At 45.4% G+C, this 27,183-nt stretch overlaps 2 protein-coding genes across 4 annotated transcripts; one reads left to right on the top strand and one right to left on the bottom strand.

Moving 5' to 3' along the window:
* Positions 1-287: 287 nt before the first annotated feature.
* Positions 288-16,315, bottom strand: Wdcp (WD repeat and coiled coil containing). 2 transcript variants are annotated; one of them, XM_076942142.1, is made up of 5 exons: positions 16,170-16,315; positions 14,560-14,612; positions 7,905-9,729; positions 3,896-4,010; positions 288-2,007 (listed from the first exon to the last, which is right to left on the bottom strand). In XM_076942142.1, exons 3-5 carry the CDS (start codon positions 9,708-9,710, stop codon positions 1,796-1,798), a joined length of 2,133 nt encoding a protein of 710 aa, XP_076798257.1. In that variant the 5' UTR covers positions 9,711-9,729; positions 14,560-14,612; positions 16,170-16,315; the 3' UTR covers positions 288-1,795. The 2 variants fall into 2 exon arrangements, with proteins under 2 accessions (XP_076798257.1, XP_034370461.1); XM_034514570.2 differs by lacking the exon at positions 14,560-14,612 and having other exon boundaries at positions 16,170-16,284.
* A 1,502-nt stretch (positions 16,316-17,817) lies between these two features.
* Fkbp1b (FKBP prolyl isomerase 1B) lies at positions 17,818-26,946 on the top strand. Of its 2 annotated transcripts, none has more exons than XM_034514343.2 (4): positions 17,818-18,030; positions 21,573-21,620; positions 25,241-25,353; positions 26,287-26,415. In XM_034514343.2, the coding sequence occupies exons 1-4, from the start codon at positions 17,994-17,996 to the stop codon at positions 26,329-26,331; spliced, it is 243 nt and encodes an 80-aa protein (XP_034370234.1). In that variant the 5' UTR covers positions 17,818-17,993; the 3' UTR covers positions 26,332-26,415. The 2 variants fall into 2 exon arrangements, with proteins under 2 accessions (XP_034370234.1, XP_034370232.1); XM_034514341.2 differs by having other exon boundaries at positions 17,821-18,030; positions 26,332-26,946.
* Positions 26,947-27,183: the final 237 nt, after the last annotated feature.

Consider the following 27,183-nt stretch of genomic DNA (forward strand, 5'->3'; position numbering starts at 1 on the left):
AACACACAGGAAGCTTGAAAAGGTTCTAGTAATATTTCAGCTCTTGAGTCTGGAACTCACTGTGTAGACCAGGCTGGCCTCCAACTCACAGAAATCTGCGTACCTCTGCCTCCTGAGTTCTGGGATTAAGGTTGTACACCAGCACTGCCCAGCCCCTACAAAATCTTTTTGATGTCACATTAAATACGCTAAAGGACTTAGTGCTTCTCTCTAGAGCCAGCAAATAGCAGGACTGGCCTCTATTGTTCCAAAGACCATATTAACAGCAGAGGCCAAGGAAACATGTGTTAGAGTTGCCATCAGTTGGAATCATATTTATTATAAAGAAACAATCAACATTCTGCACTATGTCCACCAGAAGAAATATAAAAGTGGCAATTATGCATGTGCAAATCCAGATAGTCATAAAGACCACATCATCAGAACAACCAAAACCATCACAGCCGCTGAGACCGTACTGAAGACTCACTGCGAGTATTCTGCCCTGAGATTATAAAGTACATCTGAGGCAGCCACATTGATCTTACTCGGGGTCCCTTAGTCCCTCTTTGTGTTCATAATAGCAGTGACTTCACACCGCAGCCACTTCCTCTGCAGATGGAGCCAGGTCTCAGCCTCCCCTCAGCACCACTGTCCGGCCACTGATTACAGACACACAGCCTCCCCATCCATTAGCCCAGCAATTGCCTAACACTTCTGAACCGCAAAATAGGCCTTTGCATCTTTCCTAGCCCAGCTCCATCTTCATAAACTGCAGCAGACAGACAGGAGTCCCCAAAGGCACCAGATACTTCCTCTCTGGGTGCTTTTAAAGGAAAAAGGAGGGGAGTACGTGTGTTAATGGAGCCTCGATGACTGAAGCAAGGCATCTGCAGATGTGCTGCCCCGCCCCAGGCCAGGTCAATCTGGCTGCAGGGCCTGGCAGGGGTTACTGCCTGCAGCAGTGAGGTGCAGCTTAAAGGATCAGGGTCTTTCCCACTGTCCTAAGCCGGTGCCTTACCATGTGTACACAAACTGAGGCTCTCCAGAGCTCCTTCAGATCTCTGTGAAACTTTCAACTTTTTAAAATACTTTTGATCCTACGCTGATCTCTCAGATTTGAAAGGAGTTAAGAGAAAAATACCAGAGTTAACGAGACAAGTTGGGCTGGGGGTACACGGCTCAGTGGAAGCCAGAGCACCTGTCTGGCATGTTCAAATGGGAATGAGCCCCACCTCATAAACAAACAAACAAACAAACAAACAAACAAACGAAAAGTTAACTGTGAAGGCTTATTCTTGGGAGGGAAGGATGGGAACATTTTGTGATCCTCAAACTGGAAGATAAAAGAATACAGCTCAAGGAGAGCTCTAGGAACAGCAAGGCAAGAGAACAAGGCGTGGTCTCCCCACGTGGGTGGCCGAGAGCGCTCAGGTGGTACCAGGGGGGTCAAATATTGGAAGTTTATTTGCACCGAGTCCCTGCTGCTCCAGGAAGTGGATTAAAAGGCTGCACTGAAGCACAGGCTCCCCAGAAGCTCTTCTCACCAGCATCTTTAGAGCAAGAAGAAGACCTACCCTACTCCATTGCATCCTAGGAACACTCGCAGGCAGCGCTAACAAGCTTCCAGCCGGGGAAGCGAGGCCTTGGAGAAATCATCAAGTACAATCCATATGCCATGTGGTATTGTTTCGTTCTTAGAATTCTGTCCTCAAAGTGGCACAGTCATGAATACATAAGCAGCCACTAGCCCTGTTGCCCAGAAGCACACAGCCCACGGGGAACCTGGAAGCACATGTGCTCTGCAAAACAGCCATCAGGTCACGCTGCTGAAACAGCCAGCTGTGTCCACATCCTGGGGAGCAAGGTCTCCGAAGACTTCAGGTGGAGGATCCGGACCCTGACTGTGGGAAAGAGCTTCCTCTGGCCTGCACAGGCTGCCGTCTCTCACCACGACTGTCTGGGCAGCTGTGAAAGTTAATGGGATGAAGTCTTGGCTGTCGGCAGAGAGGAGGATCCAGTGGGAATCTACAAAGCAAATGAAGTGCAGAACTTTAGGCCACTGTGCCATGCTCTAAGGACAAACAGATGACTCAAGACATCGTGACTGCTGTTAGGTCTCATCCTGGAGCTGGAGCTGCTCTGGGACCACGCAGCCCAAGGCTGGCCACACACTGGTAAGCATGGGAGCCTCGAGTGCTGGGGTCACAGGTTCCACAGGTATGCACTACTACACGGGGCTACCTTGTACAGAGGGAGATTCAGTAGTTGATATAAAACCTTATGAACTCCATCACCTAACATTAGGACCAACTGCAGCTATCCAAGGAGGGCAAGCTGACTAGAAGTAGGACAGTGGCCTGGAAAACCCCGACTTGCTCTGGGGCAGTAGTGTGATATGGACTTGGATCATCTCTGGTCCTTCAAGTCTCAGAGACCCTGTGCTTTACTTCTGAAAAACACACACTTCAAAAAGTAAGAAAACAGATATGTAGGAAGGTTTTTCTTAGTGTTATTTATAATGGTTAAAGCTGAAAATGACTGGATCTGGAGAGCTAGGTCAGAGGTTAAGAGCACTGTCTGCTCTTCCAAAGGTCCTGAGTTCAATTCCCAGCAACCACATGGTGGCTCACAACTGTCTATAATGAGAGCTGGTGCCCTCTTCTGGTGCACAGGCATACATGCAGGCAAAACATTGTATACAATGTGATAAGTGTAATGTGTAATAAGTGAATAAATCCTTTTTCTGAAAAATAAAATGACTTAAATCTGTATTTTTTATTTTACTTTACAAGTATGAGTGACCTGCCTGTATGTATGTATGTGTTTGTGTGTGCATGGCGAGCATTCGGAGCCTTCCAAGGACAGAAGGCTAGATCCAATGCCCTTGTCTCCTAGGCCAGTGTGCCCACGGTGTACAGATAAAACACTTATACATAGAAAATAAAGATAGACCTGGAGAGATGGCTCAGCTAAGAGCACTAGCTGTCCTTCCAGAGGGCCAGGGTTAAATTCCTAGCAAGTGCATGAGGGAGACCATACATCAGTAACACCAGTCACAGAGAATTTAATGCCCTCTTCTGGCCTCCATGGGTATTGCATGCATATACATGCCCGGAGAAACATATAAATTAAAAAAAAAATGATAATAAATTATTTAAAAATAAAACAAAAATAAGCAAACAAGAAAATATAAGAAAATAAAAATGATATACCTCAGAAATAACACTAACCTATCTGTCAAAAATGGCAATTGTAAAGCCATATTATAAATGTATCTGTCAAAACAGAAAAATGTTACAATGCTAAAGGGAAAAATAAAATGTCTTATGTTCAATGTGGTCGCTGCTGGTAAAAAAAAATGAGCTGGTTGGTAGAGGTGCATGCCTTCATTCCTAGCACTTTGGAATTCTGTATGTTTGAGGCCAGCCTGGTCTACAGAGTGAGTTCCAGGACAGCCAAGGCTACTAAAAAAGGAAGCAAGCAAGCAAGCAAGCAAGCAAGCAAGCAAGCAAGCAGCCATGTTCCGTGACTGCCTTGCTAACATGATCTCACTGTGTGGTCCTGTCTTTCACGTCCCCCCATTCTTTCCACCTGAGAATGTCAGCTCCACCAACACTGCAGTGCTTCCATGGCCAGTGCACTGGATTATAACAGGCACACTGCAGCTATGTATTGCCTTGCAGCTCAGTTTCCTTTTTAAAAGGTGTACATTTTCCAAGCTGGGTGTAAGTCCCTCAGGAAAGGGCTCGTATTCAGTGGGCTGTATTATCTCTAGTAGGCCGGGGTATATTGTAGGCAATTAATCCTATTTATTAACTACTTAGCGAATCTCTTGAATGGCTGGACGGTACCATTTCCACTCCTGAAGCTTCAGATCAAAAGGGAGGGACAAGGTGCCCTGGCTCTCACCTACCGTGCAGCATTTCAACAAGGTGGAGGCCAAACAGCTGTTGAATGGTACTGAGCCGTAGCTTGCCGTCACAGAGAAGCACAGCTCTTTTCTCAGCAGGACCTACAGAACAAGGTTTCTTCAAGTAAAAGGAAAAATGGTTAACTGACTGTTAAAGCAACGAAATGACATCTCTTAAGAACAATGTAGAGGGAGCTAGACACAGTGGATATGGCTCAGAGCCAGCACTGGGGGACGGGGAGCAGAGGCAGGAAGAGCTCTGTGAGTTTAAGGCCAGCCTGATCTACAAGGCAAGTTGAGGCCAGCCTAGGCTTACACAGTGAGACCCTGCTCAAAACACAAACATTTTTTGAAGTCATCAAAGAGTGAAGTCATTTTAGAAGTGATTTAAAATGTACCCAGAGGAAAATATCTTTAAATTGTTACAGTTCTAACTTAAGACTCATTATGAGCCTAAAAGAATAATCATGAATATAGAATAAAAAATATGACTTCTAGGGCTAGGTGTGCTGGCTAGTTTACTTGGCACAGGTATATTCATTCAAGAGGAAGGCACCTCAACTGAGAAAATGCTGGCATAAGATTGGGCTGTGTGCAAGACAGTAGGGCATTTTCTTAATTAGTGATTGATGGGAGAGAGCCCAGCCCATTGTGGGTGGGGCTATCCCTGCACTGGTGGTCCTGAGTCTATAAGAAAGCAGGCTGAGCAAGCCATGGGGAGCAAGTCAGTAAGCAGCACCCTTCTATGGCCCCTGCCTCCAGGTTCCTGACTTGCATGATGATGAGCTCATTCTTCTGGAGCTGTTGTGTGGAACTATGGGCAAAATAAACCTTTTCTCCACAGGTTGCTTTTGAGCATGGTGTTTCATCACAGCAAACATTTCATTACTAAGATACCAGGCCAGTGAGATGGCTCAGTGGGAAAAAGCACTTGTCACTTAGGTTGTGATAACCCAAATTCAATCCCTAGAATCAAGGTGGAAGGAGAGAACTGATGTGTTTGTTTGTTTGTCTGTCTTAAGACAGAGTCCTGGCTGGCCTGCAATTGTCTTTGAAAATAAGGCTGGCCTTGAACTCGAGATTCACCAATCTCTGCCTCCTCAGCACTGCCACCACACCCGGCTTCTGATGTTGAACGTTGTCCTCTAACCTCTACATCATGCCATGGAACATGCATGCCCATCTCACACATACATACTGTGATGGTTTGTATATGCTCACCCAGGGAGTGGCATGATTAGAAGGTGTGGCCCTGTTGGAGTAGGTGTGTCACTGTGGGCATGGGCTTTAAGACCCTCACCCTAGCTGCCTGGAAGTGAGTATTCTGCTTGCAGCCTTCAGATGAAGATGTAGAACTCTCAGCTCTGCCTGCATCGTGCCTGCCTGAACGTTGCCATGCTCCTGCCTTGATGATAACGGACTGAACCTCCGAACCTGTAAGCCAGCCCCAATTAAATGTCCTTTATAAGACTTGCTTTGGTCAAGGTGTCTGTTCACAGCCATAAAACCCTAAGACACATATTATATACAAACGCACAATGATAAAATAAAAGTTACTTTTACATTATACATTACTTTTAGTTATTATTTAAATATCTTCATTAAGTATTTGGGGAACAGTGTTACAATGGAACTGGAGGTCTGGTTCAGTGAAATGAGTCAAACTAATTTTATGTGTGTGAGTGTTTTGCTGCACATGTTTCTGCACACCACATGTATACCAGAAGAGGTAAAGAGGGCTTGGATCCCCTGGAACTGGAGTTCCAGGTGCTAGGCACCAAACTCTGGTCCTCCAGGAAAGCAGTGCACGTCCTTCCTTCCTTCCTCTCTTCTTTCTTCCTTCCTTCTTCCCTTCCTTTCTTTCTTTCAAGAGTTTTTTTTTTTTTTTTCCTTATTGAGAGAGGATCTCACTATGAAGGCCTGGCTGGTCTGGAACTCATTATATAGACCAGGCTGGCCTCTAACTCACAGATATCCTCCTGCCTCTGCCTCTCAAGTGCTGGGATTAAAGGAATCTGCTACTATGCTCAGACTAGTTTATGTTCTTAACCACCACCTCTCCAGCTCCTAGAAACTTTTTAAATACAAGCAGAAAATGATATTAAATAGTCAGTTCTCCTCAAATGGTAGAGGTTGGTTTAGCAACACACAAGACTCTGAGTTGGGGTCTTGAGAGATGGCTTAGCGGTTAAGAGCATTGACTGTTCTTTCAGGGGTCCTGATTTCAATTCCCAGCAACCAATTGGTGGCTCACAACCATCTGTAAAAGGATCCGATGCCCTCTTCTAGTTTATCTGAAGAGAGTAACAGTGTACTTACATACATAAAATAAATAAACCTTACATTAAAAAAAAAAAAGACTCTGAGTTGGTCCTCAGCAAAGCATAAAACCAGGTGTTGGGGTGCACACCTGTAAGCCAGTACTTCAGAAGTGAAGGCAGAAGGATAAGAAGCTTGGGGTCTTAGTCCAGGGAGATGGTTTAGGCAGAAAAGTACCTGCCACAGAAGCATTAGCGCCAGAAAAAACAATAAAACAAAACAAAACCCCACAAGGGTAGGTGCTGGCTGGGATGGAGATGGGTGACCTTGGAACTCACTGGCCAAATCACTGAGATCCAGGTTCAGTGAGAAACCTGGTCACGTGGGAAGACTTCTCTCTAGACACAATGTGCACACGTACATGACTCCCATGAACATGCATATACTACCTACAAGAAGTTCAATGCCATCCTGGAGAGGCTAGCCTGAGCTACATGGATCCGATCTCAAAAACAAAAACAAAATTGTAGAACTACACTCTTCAAATTTGCACTTCACTTCTTAGAACCAATCCAACAAAAATAAAGGTACTGAGACAAATAAATAAATACACTATTTTAGCATCATTTGAGGTGCCCAACTGAAAACAGAGCTGGCTAAACATGCACACTCAGCTTGAGGTACAATGTACCGGTGACTCCACTGTTGCAAAACAGTGACAGCGAACTCCACACACACTGTATGTATCAAGCAAGGATCTGTGTGGCAGTTTATATGTACGTAGGCAAATGTGGGAAGAGCCACAGGACTAATGGTTAAAATAAGTGACCATGATGGGACAAAGCCAGATCCAATGTGAAAAGAAGTGTCTGTGATTTAAAAAAAAAAAAAAAAAATGTGAGGGGGAATGGAGAGATGGCTCAGCAGTTAAGAGCACTGACTGTTCTTCTAGAGGTCCTGAGTTCAAGTCTCAGCAACCACATGGTGGCTCACAACCATCTGTAATGAAATCCAATGCCTTCTTCTGGTGTGTGTGAAGACAGCAACAGTGTACTCATATACATAAAATAAATAATTTTTTTTTAAAAAAACAAGTGTGACTATTTGCATCTGCATGCATAACGATGCATCCAAAACATCTTATTTTTTATTTTATGTACATTGGTGTTTTACCTGCATGCATGTCTGTGTGAGCGTGTCAGATCTTGGAAATATAGATAGTTGTGAGCTGTCACATTGGTGCTGGGAATTGAACACCAAACACCAGTCCTCTAAAAGAGCAGTTAGTCCTCTTAACCACTGAGCCGTCTCTCCTGCCTCAAAACATTCTAAATGACTTCCCTATCTCTCTCTCCCTCCCTCTCCACTATTCTCTCTCTCTCTCTCTCTCTCTCTCTCTCTCTCTCTCTCTCTCTCTCACACACACACACACACACACACACACACACACACACCAAAGGTTTTCATAATGAACCAACAATTAACCCTATTTTTTCCCCTAAATAAGTCAACGGAGTGTAGTCATTAATTTCCACACCAAGGATATGATAAAACCGTGCTAAAGCCTGGTGTGAACACTTCTGGTCAGCTAACATCCATCTCGCTGTACAAAGGAATGCCAAACTGCTCTAACAGGTCACTGAGCTTCACTCAGAGCTCCCCACCCCCCACCCCCCACCCCCCAGTGTTGCTGGCAGGACAGACTGGGTGCAAGAGCTTCCTGCATAGTGGAAGTTCCTCAAAATGATGTTACCTGGTAAATGAGGTGAACGTAGGGAGGATCCCGAGAGGGGGGATGAGCGGAAGGGAGTCGCTTCTCCTTGTGTAGAAAATCCATGAGCTCAAAAAGATGCTGCTGCATGCCAGCCAGGTGCTGAGACAGGATTTCCAGCTCTCTGGAAAGTGGGCAAGTTTGCTTTTCTTTTTGTAAGTTCTCTTTTTGAGGTGGATTCAGTTCTGGGGTGCTGGTGTGCTCTGGGGTCCTGCTGAGTCGAGGCAATGCTGTGCAAAGCCAGGAGGGCCTGTGAAGGGCTTCATGGACAATGGAATCACTGGACAGAGGGGACAAGGGACTTTTAATTTCTTGAATAAGGGCTCTTCCAGACCTCCCACTCTGAGTACTAGAGTTAGCTGTTAGCAAGAGCCCTTGGCTCAGGGGACTCGAACCTGGGGAAAGGCTCTCAGTGAACTTTTTTTCTCCATCTGTTTTATTTAATAGAGCATTGATGTCAGAGTAAGCATCCTGACTTTCAGCAGAGGTTTCAGAAGATTCTCTTCCCAGTGTTATTTCTCTAACTATCAGTCGAACAGTATACTGATCAGACTCTGAAGAAGGAAGGAAGGCTGTTTCAGTGGGCTTTTGTTTCCCTACAGCAATTAATAATAATCTGTCTGTCAAGAAACGTATGCCTTTTGGTCTTTCGTTACTCTCTAACTGAATTTGCTGGATATTCGACATAGAAGATGGAGCAACGGAATAGATCAAAATCACGTTACACGTATTGGAAGCCACAGCCACTAGCTGTGCTGTCAGGTTAAATGCTATTAAATCAGGAACCAGAATGCCCGGAATAGCGACCTTTTTTGTCATGGTAATTGCTTTCTTAAAGGTTACCAGGATCAAATGTGAAGAATCTTGGCCAGTTCCTGTTAAGTAGTCCTTTTGTCTTAAACAAATAAGAGGACTCTGCTCTGCTCGGGATGGGTTGAACTGTATGTGAGTCAGATCCAGAGGAACTGAAAAGGGAGAAACTGTCACTCCAGAACTCATTTCTGCAGCAGCTCCCTGCCCATCTACAGGGGGCGCTTCACCCACAGGATGTACAGCACCGTTTTCACCATTCGGTGGACCATCAAAGGATGCATTTAAGCTACAAAGCTTATGGAGTGGAAGTTCGGTGGCTATAGCAACCTGTGAGTTCACGGTGGCTGTGATGGAGCGGATGGGACAGTTCACAGGAAACACTGGGCAGAAGGAGCAGCTGTGAAGAGACTTCTGAGAACTGTCCCAAATATACGAATGAAGGCTGCTGTCTACAGCCACCACCAGCCTCTGGCCATCCAGGGTCCAACAAGCACAGTAAACTCGGCCCTTGGTGTTGATGTCCACTTTTACCCTGCAACCATCTTGGTGAACGTTGGGAAAAATGGAAACATCGTGTGCAGTCAACACAGTCAGGACAGCGTCTTTTGGGTGCCACATGCAGCCCTGAGGAAGGATAGGAAGTGACTCTCTGATTTCAGAGGTCTGAGACATCTGCCATTTGCTTGATCCTGTAGTGCTGGGACACAGCTGCCACACGGAGACAAGCATCCTGTGCTGGATGGCAAGCAGAGCGGGCATGTGCACTGTGCTGACTGGGGCCCAGGAAACCCCACAGACAGACTCAAAACTTCCAATGACTTGGGAGTCCCCGAACCTGGCTTCTCCACTATGAAGCTGTAAATCAGTCAGCACCACATGGTTCCCATCAGTCCAGGCAAGGCCCTGGGTTGGATGTACTGCTTGATTCAGTGAGTTCAGTCCTGTCCTAAGCAGTTTTCCGTTTCCCAACTCCATCCTTTCTGATAAAGGCTATCTGAAATGATTAAGGAGGAAAGTTACAAAGGGGCGTGGGTGGCACATACCTTTAATGCCAGCACTCAGGAGGCTGGGGCAGGAGGATCTCAGCAAGTTTGAGGCCGACCTGGTCTACAGAGTGGGTTCTAGGCCAGCTAGTTCTGTAGAGTGAGACCCTATCTCCAAAGAGAGGAGAGGGGAAAGAAAAGTTATAATCAAGCAAATGCAGAAGTTATATCTTTAGGACAGACCTGGACCTTCACAGGTTAATGCTGAGGGACACAGGAGAGCAACTTGAAAATTAAGAGACTACTATAAAATATAAGCATGATAAGCAATGCTAGGAAATGAAACTTTCTCAAGGAGTAGTTTTAGAACTGGAACATAGCCTGTAATATATTAAAACACAACACACACACACAGGCACATATGAGTGTGTGCACATATGAACAATTATTGAATTTAGATTTAGAGTTTCTCCTGGTATTTGTAGTTCTTTTTCTTTTTTTTTCTCTCTCTATTTTTAATTTTTTAGATTTATTTATTTTATGTGTATGAGAACTTGTCTGCATGTATCACCCTACTGTGTCACCCTAGTTAGTGTGAAACTCACTAAGTTGTCCAGGCTGGCTCTGAACTCTCTGAAATTATCTTGCATCAGCCTCCCAAATGTTAAGATTGTGGTGTTGAGCTAGGCTGTGGTGGCGCACGCCTTTGATCCCAGCACTTGGGAGGCAGAGGCAGGCAGATTTCTGAGTTCGAGGCCAGCCTGGTCTACAGAGTGAGTTCCAGGACAGCCCGGGCTACACAGAGAAACCCTGTCTCGAAAAACCAAAAAGATTGTGGTGTTGATCACCAAAGGCAGTCTTGCCTAAGGCTTTCAAATTCATAACTAATCTTTATGTTAGAACGAAGAGAAAGCAAACATAATCCTGAAATTCCTCTTGTCATCAATACAGGAGTTTTAATTTTATCTTTTTGTGTGGTGATGGCTGCCACTATTTTACTTTAGAACTTCATCAACTTCAAATGTGATGTGAGTAGTCTTTCCCTGAGCTGTAAAATGAAGGGAAGGAGGCAGACATACAGAGTGAACATGAGGTCCGAGGTTAGCCTGAGACATATAGGCTTTTGTTTTTTAGAATTATTTATTTATTTTATGTATGAGTACACTGTAGCTGTCTTCAGACACACCAGAAGAGGGCATCAGACCCCATTTACAGATGGTTGTGGTTTCTGGTAATTTAACTCAGGACCCCTGGAAGAGCAGTCAGTGCTCTTAATTGCTGAGCCATCTCTCTAGCCCGAGACAAAGTCTTTCTATTATGTGGCTCTGAATGTCCTGGAACTTGCTTTGTAGGCCAAGCTAGCCTTGAACTCATAGAGATCTGCTGGGATTGAAGGCATGCACCATCATGGTAGATGAGAGAATAACTTTTATTTTAGATAATGAAACCAAAAGCTCCAAAAAGTTAAAAAAATTACAACAAAATAAACTCCAGATGGTTAAAGACCTAAATAAAACAATAAATAAGAAAGTCTGCAAAATATAAGACTACATACTACTGTAAGTCAATCACATATATAAATGTTCATAGCAGCAATCTTTGCAAGGGAAAAAAAACTAGTACGAGCACATAACTCAGTGGTGGAGCACCTGCCTGGGATGTTCTGGTGCTAGGTTCAACCACTCATATAGTGAGCAAACACTGAAGTTCAGGTCCATATTCTCAGTGCCTTGGAGTGGAAGGCAGGAGGATCAGGAATTCAAGGCCACTGTTAGTTTTACAGCTAGTGCAAGGCCAGCTTGGACTACATGAGACCCTGTCTCAACAAAGGAAATAGAACAGGCAGGTCAGAGTGTGAAGTGTAATACTCTGTGAGACACAGATTGCTTACCATGTGTAATATTTAAAAAAAAAAATAGTGTTGATACAGAAGGAATTAGACCAATGATTTTCAACCTGTGGGTCTCAACCTTTTTTTGGGGTTGAACTACCCTTTCACAGGGGTCACCTAAGGCTATCAGAAAACACAGATATCATTTTGATTCATAACAGTAGCAAAATTAGTTATGAAGTAGCAACAAAATGATTTTATGGTTGGGAGTCACCACAACATGAGGAACTGTTTCAGAGCGTCTCAACATTAGGAAGGTTGAGAACCACTGCATTAGACAACTGGAGGCAGGGATGGTACCACCCATTGGCCCAGATACTCAAGCAGCTGAGCAGGTGGTCACCTAATCCCATAAGTCTGAGACCAGCCTGGGTAAGAGCTCAAAAAAGAGAAAACGGAACTTCAGTGAGAAATTTCAAAGAAGAGTGGAATTCATATGATAACCCATAAATATGTGCTATTTAGAAAAAACATACACCATTATGTGTCTACGTGTGTGTGTGTGTGTGTGTGTGTGTGTGTGTGTGTGTGTGTGTGTTTTCATTAAGACTCAGGAAAAGGTCAGGAATGATATGTAAACTGTTCATAGTAGATAGTAAGATGAAGTGGCATAAGAGAGTAGACTTTTCAGTTTCTGTATTTGGAGGGAATTCTTTCTAATAATCATATATTCAAATTATCTTCTTATAGTAAAATGTAAATATATAAAAATATACTTACTTCAAAAAGAGTTTAAAGACTTATAAAGCTTTTAAACAAAGAATATTAACAAATTTTTGTTCACCACTGAGGGTTGAACCCAGGACCTGAACAAGCCAGGCAACTGCTCTACCTGTGAACTAGATTACATGTCTATCAGCAGGCAGTTTCCCCAACAACGATCAGTGAACGTGTGTAAAGGCTGGGTGCCAAGCCTGGCATGGCCCTGATGGGGACAGAGTGACATGGCTCCTGCCCCTCGGACAGGGCCCTATGTGTGAGTCTCCAGGAGTGTCCATGGCTGCTGTGAGCATAAGGCTTGTTTGTCCTGGGGCCCACAGCAGTGCAGGACTCTTTCTGAGGAATGTCCTCCCTGTTAATGACTCTATGATAATTAGAAACACCAGGAGTCGAGGGTGTGGGCTATGTCTCAGCAAAATGGTAAACACTGGGATCTCCAAGACTGCCCTTAAGGCTGTGGGAAAGAGCTTTAAATACATGAGTACGAAAATGTATTATTTTTCAACTACGCAAAATGTAAAGATGCAATATGAATTATATGAGGGGCTTCACGAATCTAAAAGAACAAAAGCAGCTGTGCTGGGAGCCAACTTGTTAGAAAATTACTAAAGAGATAAAGAGATTTAGGGAATGTGTCACAGGAGATCCCACCCAGCTAAGTTTTTTTGTTTATGCTTACAAAGGCAGATAGATTCTTGAGTTCAGGATCAGCCTGGGACAGAGCAAGGTTAGTCTCAGGCATGGTGGAAGTGGTAATTTCAGGGCAGGGTCCTACCCTTATTATCTGTGCTTAACAAAGGCAGACAGATCTCTGAATTCTTTTGCAATGTTAAGAAAAAAATGTATGCTTGCTGTTTCTTAAGAGTCAAAGGGCTGGGGTCATGGGATGCTGACTCTTAAGAAAAGCAAAAGGGAACTTGGAGTAAATGACTGGATTGATAGGGAAAATAAAAGACTGGACCAGCATGTTGCAGATGAGCTATCCAGAGAATTTTTTAGGATAAAAAGAGAACCGTGAGGGTTGAAGAGATGACTCAGTGGTTAAGAGCACTGGCTGCTCTTCCAGAGGTTCTGAGTTCAATTCCCAGCAACCACATGGTGGCTCACAACCATCTGTAATGGGATCAGATGCTCCCTTCTGGTGTGTCTGAAGACAGCAACAGTGTACTCAATGTCCCTGCATAAAATAAATAAATAAATCTTAAAAAAAAAGAGAGAGAGAAAGTGAATTGCTTGGAGAACTGTCACAAGCAAGCAGGACATGGACAGAGAGATCTCAGAATCGTGAGCAAGCAGAATAGAGACAGATCTCTAGAGAGAAAGCAGAACATAGAAGCAGACTGGAAAAGTTGGATCAAGCAGAACACAGGTTGTTAGCCTGGATTCATGATTTGACTTCAAGTCCTTTTCAGACAGCCCTTCTCTCAGAACATGTGGAAGTCAGAAAACAACTTTTAGGGGTTGGTTCTCTTCTTCTACCATAGGGGTCCTGGATATAAGCTCAGGTTGTTAGGCTTTGTAGCAATCATCCTTACCTGCTGGCCACCTTGTTGACCCTCATTTTGGCTTTTTCTTTGTTGATTTTGTTGTTGTGGTTTGGGAGGGGGGTGAGTCAGGGCATCTGTGTATGGCTCTGGCTGTCCTGGAACTCACTCTGTAGACCAGATTGGCCTCAAACTCACAGGGACCTGCCTCCCAAGTGCTGGGATTAAAGGTGTGTTCCACCCCCCTCCAGCTGATTTTGCTTCTTTTTTTCTCTTCCCAAACTAGACTACTGGATATACACCTTCAGCATATAAAAAAGTCCTTCCAGATCTGAGGATGTGGGCCACTGGTAGAATTTCAGCTTCAGATGCTCAAAACCCTAGGTTCAACCCCCAGCACTTCCCCCCTACTTAAAAGAAATGAAGTTCTTTCAGAAAGCATTAAGACATCAAGGGCTTGTATTATCTTGATCTGTTTTGGTCCTAAAGGTGGCAGAGGTATCAGGATCTCTGAGAGTAAGAGCCAGCATGGTTTATATAGAGCATAGATAGATAGATAGATAGATAGACAGACAGACAGACTATATAGGCCAACCAGAGTCACATGGGGTGGGGGATGAGTCTGAACACCACAATAGTCAAGTGAACAAAGAGTCAGTGGGTTGACTCAGCAGATAAAAGTGTTCGACATAAAACCCGAGTTCAATCCCTGAATCCCACGAAGTTCAAGGAAAGAACAAACTCACAAAGTTGTCTGTCCTGTGACTTCCACACAGCTGCCATAGTATGTGTGCTCTGCCTGGGTAAAAAAGCAACTCTTAATAACAGATAAAAGTAAGAGCCAGGTTGTGGTGGCGCACACCTTTAACCCCAGAACCTGAGAGCAGACAGATCTCTGAGTTTGAGGCTAACTTGATCTACAGAGTGAGTTCCCAGACAGCCAAGATTACATAGAAAAACCCTGGCAGGGGTGGGGCTAGGGGTGGGGCTAACAGACAAACAAAACACAAAACCAAATGGAAAAAAAAAAGAAAAATACCAAAAAACATAGGATAAAATAAAAAAAGAGAGAAGAAACAAAGTTTGTAGCTGTTTCCACAGAGAAAGACGGCTAGATGCAGGAGATGTTTCTCCAGCAGATAAAAAGACTATGCTATCAGACACGATGTGAACACTGAAAAATACTTCAGGGACAGCATGCGAAGTTTTAGCTTGGCAAAGAGCTGAACCATTAACCAGAGATGCAGAAGGCAGGCATGCTTCAAAGAGGAGGAAGGTGTGTAGTATGTAACATATTTATTTTTGATACAGACCCTCATGTAGCCCAGACGGGCCTGGAGCTTCTAGTCCTCTTGCCTGTACTTCCTGTGTAATGAGAATAATACGGGCCCTGTTTGTGCGGTGCTGAGGATGGAACCTAGAACCTTGTGTATGCCAGGCAAACACTCCACCAACTGAGATATAGCCAGTTATGACAAAATTAATATTAAATGTGTTTCATGTAAGATGCCTATAAGGTAGCAATGGATGTACCTTAGGCAGTCATGGGGAAGGATTTGGGAGTCACTGACTTAAGGTTAATAAGACCAAAGCAATTAAGGATCTCATCATTAAAAAAACAAAATAAAACAAAACCTGAAAGCCAGCCAAGATAGCCCAGCAGTTATCAGGGGCTTGTGCACAAGCCTGATACCTGAGTCCAACTCCAGAATCCCACAAAGCGGTAGGAGAGAACTAATTCACAAAGGTTGCCACATGACTTCCAACTATGCACCAAAGCAAGTGCACGTGCATGTGCAACGCTGAGGTACACACAACTTTCAGGATAGCACAGATTGCAAAACGACACCCAGTCTCAAAAAGACCAAACCAGATTTAAAAAAAAAAAAAAAAAAAAAAAATCCCCTTCTGCCTTCCCAAAAGAATGAGAGAAGTGGGACAGAGATTCTGGCTACAGCTTAACTGATTAACCCGTTAGAGCCTCCCGCAATTAACTAACTAAAAGCTCGACTATTACGATTTGTGATTTAAAACAAGTTCTTAGTTCGGTTTGTTCAAACACCTCAAAGTTCGTAGGCGACTTTATTACAAATAAGTCTATATCCCTTAAGCTCTATTACAATAAGTATAATTTGTGCATGCCAAGGGATATATTCACTTGTTAAAACCCACACTAGCTTGCTTCCACTGCAGCCTGGTCCTCTTCCAACTCTTCCTCACACACCGTCCGCCTGGTTCTCAACTTCTTCCCACGACTACATCCCTGGGCCTTAAGTGCCACCCACCTCCCTCTCTGCCCAGCCTGGGCCTCCCTTACACCCGCCAGGCCTGGCCACAAAAAAAAAACACGAAATACCTTGGTCTCTCTGCCTCCCCGCCCCACATATAAAGATCCACGGAGCCGCTCACGTCACAGGATTGTGGATCAGAAGTCCCGGCAACTAACGGAAGCCTCGGACTTTGGACCTCGGAGATGCCTCTAGACCATTGGCTTTTAAATGCGTCACGTTAGCGGCGGGTCCTACCGATGGCCAATAAGCGCGGGTTTTGCCGCAAGGGTTTCTGGGAGTTGTAGTTCCCGTGAAACCACCGCCCGTAAATCTTCAGTCTATTTCAGGTGCTTCAACCTCTTCTCCCATGTAGGTTCTCATAGAAGAGGTTGGCAAGAACGAATAGGAATTCTACGGTCAACATGTGTCCATAGTTTTTAGTTTAGTTTAGGGGGGAGTCGGGGACTCCCCATTTAAAAATCCCATAAAATATTACTCCCAAAATGTAAATAACATCCGTTCACCTGAAGCCAGTCTCCTAGGCCTGCTCAAGTAGCAGATATGTTCTACACCTAGTCTCAAAGTACCTGCCCAAGGCCGTAGCCAGTAGGGTTGGCGGTAGGTGGTGGGTGGGGTGTCATAAGCCCTGAAGACTACACTCGCGGGGCTTTTCTGATCTTGACCTGCACTTTTCCGTAAATCTTTTCTGAGCGCCAACTTCAGTCCTTGTACCTGGATACTGTCAACCTCACTTGGAAGAGTGGAGATGAAGAAGCCAAGTAAAACGCCTCAAGTTCTAGTTCTGGGCCTTTGAATGGGTCTTTCTCCCATCCTCATCTCCCACCGTCTCTTGTCAGAAACAAATTCATGTCGGTTTTTGTAACGAAGTAGAAAGGATGGGGGGTGGGGGGTGTATTTCTTAAAGTCTCCTTCAGTCTCTAAGAAAATCCTACCTCCTCCCAATGTATCTTCCTAGTGGCCATGGCTGTAGCCTCTGTTAGCTTAGGTGTGTCAACAGGCCCTGGTTTCCCTGGGTTTAATTCCTAGGACCAAGGAAGCGGAGGATTTGGGAAGGACAAAAGTATCTTTCTAGATTCTGGTTTGGTTTGGGTAGAAGTAAATGAATTAATTCATTCCTTCTATAGCAGTCACCACTTCAGGCTGTAGCTGTGTCCTCAGCACACAGCTGACCATGCTTTAATTCAGTTAGAATTCCCCGGGAGCAGTCCTTTACCTTGAAAAGTGAGACCCCCCCCCCCCAATACAAATATCTGCTGTAAAACTTGAGGGATGATGAATATGGGCTTAAGGTATTTGGGGAAAATCCATCAATAATCAATTGGCTTCTCTCTCCCGGCTCTGCTTCTATAGATTCGGGAAGCCTAGCCAGGGTAGGTATCAGTCTCCGGTGCTTCTGTTGTGCTCTGAACCCCACGGCACTGAGCACATGTATTTAAAGTGTTAGTTTAATTACCGACTTTCTCCTCCTAGTCTGTAGGATTGAGTGGACTCCCTGGAGCTTTGCACCGTGTAGGTGCTAAATATACACATTGAACCGATAGATGGATAGATGTGTGGATGTGCTAGTGCCGGCACGCCTCGCTCACCCAGTCTCCCCTCTCAGCCAGTGGGTTAATGGTGGTTAGTCTGCCCAGGATCCGGAGCAGCGACGTCAGGGTCGCTTCCCCCGGGCCCCGCCCCGGCCGACCCCACCTTGCCGCACAGCTCCACCCCGCCGCCCCCTTCCCGACGGCCCCTCCCCGCGCAGGTCCTGACTCCAGCCGCACCTCCTCCGGCTCTGCAGTGGCGGCAAGAAAGCTAGCCGGAGCGCCTGCGGGGTCCTGCCTGAGCGGAGCCGGGGTCGGGGCAGCCGCGAGGACCCCTTTGGAGGCGGGGCCTGTGGGACCGCGATGGGCGTGGAGATCGAGACCATCTCCCCAGGAGACGGTACCGGGCGGCCGGGCCCGGGAGGAGGAGGGGTCCCGGGGCGGAGTCCGCGGGCTGGGATCTGATTCCGAGGTGGCTCCGGGGACCTGAAGCGGGGAGAGGGTCAAAGATGCGGGTGGCAGGAGGAGACCCCCTACCCCGATTTTTGTGGGTTTTAGAGGACAACTCACCATCCCTTTCTGCGCCCGCTCACCTTGGGAATGAAGGCGGCCACCTTGGGGCAAAGGGTCTATGTCCGGTCACTGTCCTAGGCTGCGGCTGCTGCCGTTTGAGCTGCAACCTCTCAATTAACCGCTGCTTCTGACTTCCCAGGTTTGAATTTCTGTTCCGTTTACCCTGTTCGGCACCAGGGATGGTCCCACTTTGGGGGTTCCTGCTGTACAGGGAAACCCCTCCTAATGCGCTCCACCTCTCCTGCCCTCTTGTCTGGCGGCCCCCAGGGCTGGGCAGTGGTTAGTTGTGGAGAGAGCCAGTTTGGGAGCCTGCCACTCCTTTGGCTGCTTTTGCTTCTTATTTCACCCTCCGGGGCCCACTCAGACTTCCTGATTATCTGCCCTCTACCATGCCTCCCTAGTCAAAACCCAGCCTTCGGACCAACTGCTTGACCCTCCTGGAGGGGTCAAGCATGGTGCCTTAGTCAGCCAGGCCAAAACAGAACTCGTGTTTCCTAATTTTGTTCATCGCCCCCACCCCACCCCCACCTCCCAGTCTATCTCTGTGTTCCCTGTCTGTTCTCAAGAGAACCAGCACTAAGTTTCTTCAACTACTTGGAAAACTGGGTATTCAACTTATTCAAGGAGTAGCTATTTCTTAAGCAAAATTTAATCCAGACCCAAAGCCACCTCCAAGGTTTATAGTGTTGAACAAGCAAACTTGCTGTTAGATATTATTGGCACACTCCTTCCCAGGAAATTAAAGGGCTTCTTGGTTACAAACCGAGGGGTTCCTGAAAGTACCAGCTACTACCCAGATCACTCCTTGCGGGTACAGGTTTCTCTGTCCATACAAAGAATCTCCGTGCTGGGGTCGAGGAATCCTTTCCCAGGCCTTGTCACCCACACAGCCTCTTGAGCTGTCTCCCTATCTTCACTCTTCGGGCCTTCCATTTGACTTCTGCTCCCCAGTCCCCTCATTTTTCTCACCCTCAGGTCTTCTAAAATGCAGAGTTTTGCAGGCCCCTTCCCTCAGGCAGAAAGCCATTAAAAGATTCTTCCCCTACTTCACCCTAGCTATCCCCTCTTGGGGATAGCTAGGGTGGGAGTGGTCCACACTGGCACTTTCTCTTTCACTACTTTCTATCTGTGCATCGCATCCAGAACCAACTTCACCAGGCCACTTGCGAGTTGTTAAACAAACCACTCATTTAGCAAATATTTATGGAACGTGTACTGTGTGCTGGACCCTAGGGTTACAGGTTGGAACCAATGGGCTCTCACTGTGACTGGACTCTAGGACCCTAAGGCTTTGTGTGCTTCCGTGTGGAACCCAGGGCCTTGGGCATGCTTGGCACCTGCTGTACATTGAGCTACATCCCGACTCTGGAGTCTAGGTTTTTGAATGTGTCTTACAACTAATTCTATTTCCCAGATCCCTTTACTTCTCCAGACAGACTCCCACGCATCTTTTAACAGCCAATTTAACTATTTTCTGCGAGGCTTTCTCCAGCTCCCCTTGCTAGGCTCCTACAGCCCACTAAACGTTGACTGTGTTGTTAATGTTCCCAAGCCCATAATCCAGTCTCGTAGCTTTCTATCCCACCCGGTTTGTTTATCCAGGGCTGGCTCTGCATCTGCCTCGGTGCAGTAAAAACTTGCATGTCTAATAGGCAGCTCAAGATTGCCACCCTCACAAATCGGTTCCTTTCCAGTCTTCTCATCTCTCAGAGCAGCTCTACACCCCCCAGTTACCCAAACCCCAAATCGAAGCATTGTTCTTATTTTCTCCTTTTCTCACATCCAGTGGTGAGATGGGTGGGCGAGCTCCTTCCTCTCATCCACTTGTGTGCCCTTGTCAGCCCTGCTTCCAAAATGTATCTCCAATCTATTGCACTCTCTTCTCTACTGCCACAGTCTTAATTCATGCAGCCATTGATTTCTTGTCTAGATTATCGCGACAGATGTCTAACCATCCATCCCACACATGGGAGCCAGAGTGATCTTATAAAATCTTAATTCGGATTAGGTCATTTCCATGCTTTTAAACCCATCAGTGGTTTCAGATTGCATTTAGTATTAAACCCATCTCTGCAAGCTGCATGGTGCATCTCTTTCCCGTTCCTCTCCTCCGTCTCACCCTCTTCCTTTTTATTCCGAAATCACACCAATTGTTTACTGCTTCATGGTCTTTGAGTTGGTTCCTTCTTAAAGCACCAGCTCAAACCTCTTCTGCTCCAAAAATGCCTTCCTGGCACACCCTTTCTGAAATTGCAGGCTCGCCATGTCTCTCTGAAATTCATCAGTGTTAATTTTGCTTAGAGGACTTATCATCATCATCTGTAATTATCATAGTTATATGAGCATTGTCTCCTTACCTTAGAATGTAAATCGGGGAGATGGCTCAGTGGCTAAGAGCTCTAGCTATGCATGAAGACTTGAGCTTGAATCTCTTACTCATCCAAAAAAGCTAGGTGTGATGGCTAGTGCCAGCACTGGGGAGCAGAGCTGGACAGACCCTATGAACTCTGTGGCAGAGCTTCTGGGTCAGTGACTATCTCAGGGAACTAACTTGGAGAAGGATAGAGGAAGAGATGATACCTTTCTCCAGCCTCTGCATGTAAACTCATGAGCATGTAAACACACACACACACATACCTCCACCACCACATGATCATCCCAAAAACACAAAAGAAAGAATGTAGACCCCAGAAGAGCAGGGGTCCTATCTTTATTGTTCTCTGTTGAATCTCTGACATGAGGGCACAGGCCGGGTTGTTATTGATTTCTTGTGAATGATCGCATTTATTCGTCTTTGATGCAATCAGGACTCTATAGCAATCTGAGATTTGGGTTTCTGCTTCTCTTCTTCATGGGTTCATAGAATACTCTCTGTCTCTGGAATCTATTTCAGTTTGTCTGACACACAGCAGGCTATTCATGATTCTGGTCTAGCACATAGTAGGCTATTCCTGAATACTTGTAAAATAGATGAAAGTAAAAGGAGTGGTAAACAGCGATGGGGCTTTTGTTTTAGACTAGGAAATTGAGACCAGTAACATTAAGTTCAAATACAAACCAGAAAGGAGGAGGCATCAATAGTTTTGGCTCATACAAGGCACAGAGATCTTTTTTTGCTTTTTGTTTTTGTTTTGTTTGTTTGGTGGGTTGGTTTTTTTTTTTTTTTTTTTTTTTTTTTTAGACAACGTCTCACTCTATAGCCCTGGCTGTCCTGAAACTTGCTCTGTAGACCAGGCTGGCCTCAAATACAGAGATCCGCCTGCCTCTGCCTCTCCAGTGCTGGGATTAAAGGAGCACCTCCAGCACCCATCTTGGTGAGCTTTTCTAATACTACCCTAATTTTTCATATGCCTTAATCTCTCCTGACAGGAAGGACATTCCCTAAGAAGGGTCAGATATGCGTGGTACACTACACAGGTAGGTTTCATTCTCTTAGTGCTGACCCAGGCCTGCCAGCTCCCAAGGCGGGCTGTCCTATAGGCTTCCTCAAAAGGGTCTTGTCCATGGATTATCCTCAGAGCCCAAGGCAACCAGGTTGCCAGTAACCAGTTTTACTTTTCCCTTACCCACAGAGACCGTCTATGGTGGCAGCCTCTGGTAAATAAAACACCTCCAGTTTTACTGGCCCTTACCCTGACTTTTCCTGCTCCTGTCTGATGTTTCAGACTTATTCTGGAAGGTCTGAGCACCCTCAAAACCCCCTTTTACCCTGTTTTTCTTTTGTGCCCTGCCAACTCCATTGCAGTGAGAGGGATGGGGTTAGTGGCACCACTGTCTCTAGGTACTGGGAGAATCCAAAGGAGGTTGCCACAAGTCTGCTGTCTCTTCTTGAATGATGTGTTTGAAGACCCAAGGACCAAGGCACATTCTATATTTATTTTACCTTATGTGTATGGATGTTTTGACTGTATGTATGTATGTATGTATGTATGTATGTATGTATGCCACATGCATGCTGGGTGGAGGTAAGAGGTGTCAGATACCCTGGTACTGGAGCTATGGATGTTTGTGATCCACCATGTGGGTGCTGGGAATTGAAGTGGGATGCTCTGGAAAAAGCAACAAGCGGTCTTAACTGCTGAGCTATCTTCTTCCTCCCCGCCCCCAGGAACATTCTAGATAAGTTCTTTAGGACTGCTGGCAGGAAGATTACTGGCAGGTGTTCGCTCTAAGAGGTGTGAGGACTCTGCCTTGTGACTCGATTCTTAATGTGGCAAACTCTATGGGTGACAGCCATTTAGCATTACAGCAAGGCCAGCTTAATTCCTGGGACATATTCAGATGGGGCCATTTTTAGCAGTTCTCTAGGCCTGTGTGAAGCACCAGATTGGTTCTGGCAGATGACGTGGCTGCTGTTTTAACAGTTGTATCTTCAGTCGATGATGTCAGCACAGGAGGGCTGTTTTCTCTCCTGGTGATGTGGCCTAATTACCCTGGGGCCTCTGGAGCCTCTGGCCAGGGTAATTGATTTATCTGTTCTACATGTTATGGACAGACCATTGTTTATCAAGTTAATGAAACCAAATGCCCTTCTGCAGAGTTTCCCGACAGTGTATATATACATTGAGTAGGCAGGGTACTTTAAACTCATCAGCTGCAAATGGCTCTGCTTTGGGAGAACCTGTCTTATCAAATACAGCCAGAGATCCTATGTGAGAAACTCCTGGTAAACTTTGAAAGAATTAAATATAAGCTAGGCTTGGTGGCCTACACCTATAATACTGGCACTTGGGAGTGGGAACAAGAGGATCAAAAGTTCAAGGCCAGCCTTAACTACATAGTTAAGTTGGTGTGCCCAGTGAGTGCCTGCACAGGCTGGAAGAGGACATTGGAGCCTCTGAAACTGGAATTACAGACAGTTGAGAGCTGCTGTGTGGCAGGAATTGAACCCAGGTCCTCTGCAAGAGCAGCCAGTGCTCTTAATCACTGAACCATCCCTCTGGCCTCTCCATTAATCTTTTAATAGTATCTTTTGAGCAGAAGTTCTTCATTTTTGTAGTGATGTCATACTTATGTCTTCTTCATGCTTACATATTTTTCTGTGTTCACTTCAAGGAATCTTTCACTCTATTGTGAAGATATTCGTTTATTTGTGTTTATTTATCACCTAGTAGAAATGTTGGTGGTGGCGTTTGTTTTTCTTTTCTTTCTTTCTTTTTTCTTTCTTTCTTTCTTTCTTTTTTTTTTTTTATTGTTTTTGTCTTTTGAGACAGTGTCCCAAGTGACTGAGGTTGGCCTTGAATTTGTTCTATAGTCAAGGCTGGCCTTGAATTCCTGGTCCTCCTGCCTCCAGCTGAATGTTGGGATTACAGTGTGTACCATCATCCCCAGCTACTCTGTAGGAATTTTGAATGGTAGCATGCCTACTACTCTTTATTATTTTTTATTTTATTATTCACATTTAGGTCTATGATTCACATAGAATTGATTCTTATGTGTAGAGGGGGTAGGGGCTTAAGTCTTTTCTCCTTATGGATATAGATTCAATCCAGCAGTGTTAATACAAAAAGTCATCCTTTATATTTGTATTACAGAAACATCTTTGTAAAAGCAGTCAACATATTTATGTGGGCCTGTTTCTGGATTATGTGTCTTTGGCTGAATATAGAGCCACAGATAGCTGTTACATGGTTTCCAGTAGATTCAGCTTTCTGAAAGCTGAAGGCATTGGGGGAATGGGGAAGGCAGTCTATAAATGGATTGTGCATGTGCACATATTCAAGTATTTGTCCAAGGGCCTATCTGTATGAATATATGTAGGTCTGTCGATCTAAATATTTTCTTAGCATCTGTTTGACCATCAGGTCTTCTCTCCTGAGTGTCTGTGTGTAAGTGCATGTGAGCATGCATAAATATCTCTGTGAATGTGACTGTTTTAGCAACTGTGTATATGCATAAGTTTGTGTTTGATCTCTGTAGCATCCATCTGTGTGTATCTCTGGGTAGCCAGAAGGGTTTCTCCTTTGCCACATTCAGGGCAGGAGCCCAATCTATTCTACCCAGAAGGTAGGTAAATAAAACTCTCTAGTACACATTCAAGCTGTAGGAATTCAGAAGTAAAATAATAGATGCTCAGATACTTGTAAGCTGGCAAAGCTTGCTGTGTTAAATATGGAAAATATGAGGCCTATTTCTCCAATATCACACAGTGAGCTAGTGCCAAGCTGAAGTCAAAACCCTGTCTAACTGGGTGTGGTGACTCACACCTGAGATTTGTCACCTGGAAACTCCTGCAAGTTCGAGGCCAGCCAGGCTACATACTGAACTCCAGGCCACCATGGGCTACAGCTTGAAAGTAGTGTGAAAGGTTTAGAAGGTATGGAGGGACTTGAGAATGATGTGCTCAGAATAGGTAGGGAGAGGGGGAGTTAGGGGAAAGAGAACTTGAAGGCAGGCATCATCAGCCTTAGGTTTCTGGATTCTGCTCTAGGAGCTATTGAAGTTTCTTTTTTGTTTTTTTTTTTTTTGTTGTTGTTGTTTTGTTTTGTTTTGTTTTCAGACAGGGTTTCTCTGTATAGCCCTGGCTGTCCTGGAACTCACTCTGTAGACCAGGCTGGCCTCGAATTCAGAAATCTGCCTGGCTCTGCCTCCCAAGTGCTGAGATTAAAGGCGTGCACCACCACTGTCTGGTGCTATTGAAGTTTCTAAGCAGGGAAGTAGATATGATCAGAATTGTGGGGAAAAAGAAAATCTGTTGATTTAGAATGGAAGATTGGTAAGGAGTAGACGCACCAGCTTGGAGGCTGGCTGTTCCAGGCCACAGGTGAGCCATGGTGGTGACTCCATGACACCACAGGTAGCAGTAGCAGAAACTAAAGCTGGATTCCAAAGAGCTGTAGGACTTGGTGATAGGCCGTATCCATATGTGAGGGTGAGGCAGAGAGATGGGCCCATGCTTCCTGCTTGTCAGCAGGGTTGATGGGAGGGTCGAAGAGGAGCAGGCGTATGCAGCAGAGGAGTTCTATTGAGACATGCTTGTCCAGTTGCTACTTCACTCACAGCCATGGCTCTTCTCCGCCCTCTCCCTACTTCCACAGGGATGCTCCAAAATGGCAAGAAATTCGATTCATCCCGAGACAGAAACAAACCTTTCAAGTTCAGAATTGGCAAACAGGAAGTCATCAAAGGCTTTGAAGAAGGCGCCGCCCAGGTAGGCTGAGGTTTTAAGGAGGCTGAGGATCCAACTAAATGGGTTTTAGGAGGCCCTTCATTCACACTGCCGTAACACCAGCCACAGGGTGCAGCAACGCCACCTAGTGTTCACTTCTGGCTCTGTTCTTCCCCTCTTCTGTGGCTGACACATCTGTGTCTTACCCCAGGCATCCCTCCTAGGATTGCTTGAGCAGGCTGAAAAGGCCAACAAGCTGTCTGAGCTAAGACGAGCTAGAGACGGATAAGCCAAGAAGTGCTTTGGGGTTTGCTTTTTAACAGTTTTGAAGCTATTTCAGACCTAAAAATATTACAGAAATAGTGAAGCTCTTATATGATTTTCACCCAGCTTCCTCTAATGCTAACATACATAACCATACTACAGTAATTCAAGTAGAGCATTGACACCAATGCATTAGCCAGTCAACTTGAATTTTTGGTACTCTTTGAAATTCAAACCTCACAGCTCTCTTCCTAATGGATGTCCAGTGGGTTGACAGTGCTGGTGGGCTTTGGGCCCAGCTCTCCCTCAGTTTGTCTGGGAAGTCGTAAGATGTTCCATTCCTGTAGCTCTGCCTCTGTCACCTTGATGTGGCTTTTAGTTGCCAGATCTTAAGTATTCCTGTCACAAGTGCATTCAGTGCTGTTACACATTCCTCACAGGCTACCTCTGAAGAGGGCCAGGGACAATTATGAGCAGACACATGTATTGGGACATAGCTCGATAACCAGTAACATTTGTTGCTTGAGTGTTATTTTGTGGCTGTCAACTGCCCCATAGTCAAGTCTAATTCGAGGCTGAATTTGCATGTTTAAGTTCTTGGCTTACCTTTAGTGTGTCACGAATAAAATTGATTTCAGATCATTGGAATTACCCTAAAGATGGTTTTGGGGGAAATGCCATAGTTATCATACTTTTTTCTTTTAAATCAAGCTGGGTCCTCTTTCTCCTCTCCCCATCTGCCCCCATCCCTGCTAGATGAGTTTGGGGCAGAGGGCGAAGCTGACCTGCACCCCTGATGTGGCATATGGAGCTACTGGCCACCCCGGTGTCATCCCTCCCAATGCCACCCTCATCTTTGACGTGGAGCTGCTCAACTTAGAGTGAAGCAGGAAGGAACTCGAGGTGGCTGGAGATGCCTCCTGCTCTCTGTCCTAGCCTGCTCTCTCTGCCACTGGGACGGCTCCTCCTGTGTAGGGCTCTTGATCAGTGTGCTGACCCCACCGCCTCTCCACACTATCTGTTCTTTCTGCCCAGTGTGCTCTGTATGTGTCAGCCATTTAATTGTCCCCATACATCTTTGCTTGAGAAAACTTTAGTCATAGCTCTAAACGTTTCAGACTGCGCATTCTGTGTGATGCATGTAGTAGCCATTCCTGATCATAGGACACAGATCTTATTTGCACAATCTATATTGCCTTACCTGCACTTAAGCCAGACATACAAGGTGCTCAGACATGCGCTGTACATGGTTACATGGAGGGACTTGAGCCAGTTACCTTTGCTGTCACTTTCTTATCTTCTGTTGGCTGCTCACTTTAAGCACTGCCCTCTCTGGAAATACTATGTAAAATAAAGGCTCTGTGCGCGGCATCTTCCTGTCCACTGTGGGAGGTTCTGTAGTGACATACAGCCAACAGACCTTGGTGAAAAGAATGAGAGAGGACGTCCAAGTAGCTAAGAGAGTATATATAACAGCTTCGTGAGCAAGCTGTTCGTGCTGGACCTTTAGACAGAGTGTCAGAGCCCAGGCTGACCTGGAACTCCTTCAGCCAGCCTCCTGATACTGTCATTACAGGTGCATATATACTACTACCAGGTCTAGTTTTA

The sequence above is a fragment of the Arvicanthis niloticus genome, chromosome 11, assembly GCF_011762505.2.
Source record: "Arvicanthis niloticus isolate mArvNil1 chromosome 11, mArvNil1.pat.X, whole genome shotgun sequence".
In the NCBI taxonomy this organism is placed as follows: domain Eukaryota; kingdom Metazoa; phylum Chordata; class Mammalia; order Rodentia; family Muridae; genus Arvicanthis; species Arvicanthis niloticus.

Excerpts from the sequence above, each read along its gene's own strand:
- Wdcp (XM_076942142.1), bottom strand. The coding sequence starts at position 9,710 with ATGGAGTTGGGAAACGGAAAACTGCTTAGGACAGGACTGAACTCACTG. Across the intron at positions 4,011-7,904 it reads ACGTTCACCTCATTTACCAG|AAACCTTGTTCTGTAGGTCC; the intron begins GTAACATCATTT and ends TTTTACTTGAAG. Across the intron at positions 2,008-3,895 it reads CCTTGTTGAAATGCTGCACG|ATTCCCACTGGATCCTCCTC; the intron begins GTAGGTGAGAGC and ends TTTGCTTTGTAG.
- Fkbp1b (XM_034514341.2), top strand. The coding sequence starts at position 17,994 with ATGGGCGTGGAGATCGAGACCATCTCCCCAGGAGACG. Across the intron at positions 21,621-25,240 it reads ATGCGTGGTACACTACACAG|GGATGCTCCAAAATGGCAAG; the intron begins GTAGGTTTCATT and ends CTACTTCCACAG. Across the intron at positions 25,354-26,331 it reads TTGAAGAAGGCGCCGCCCAG|ATGAGTTTGGGGCAGAGGGC; the intron begins GTAGGCTGAGGT and ends CATCCCTGCTAG.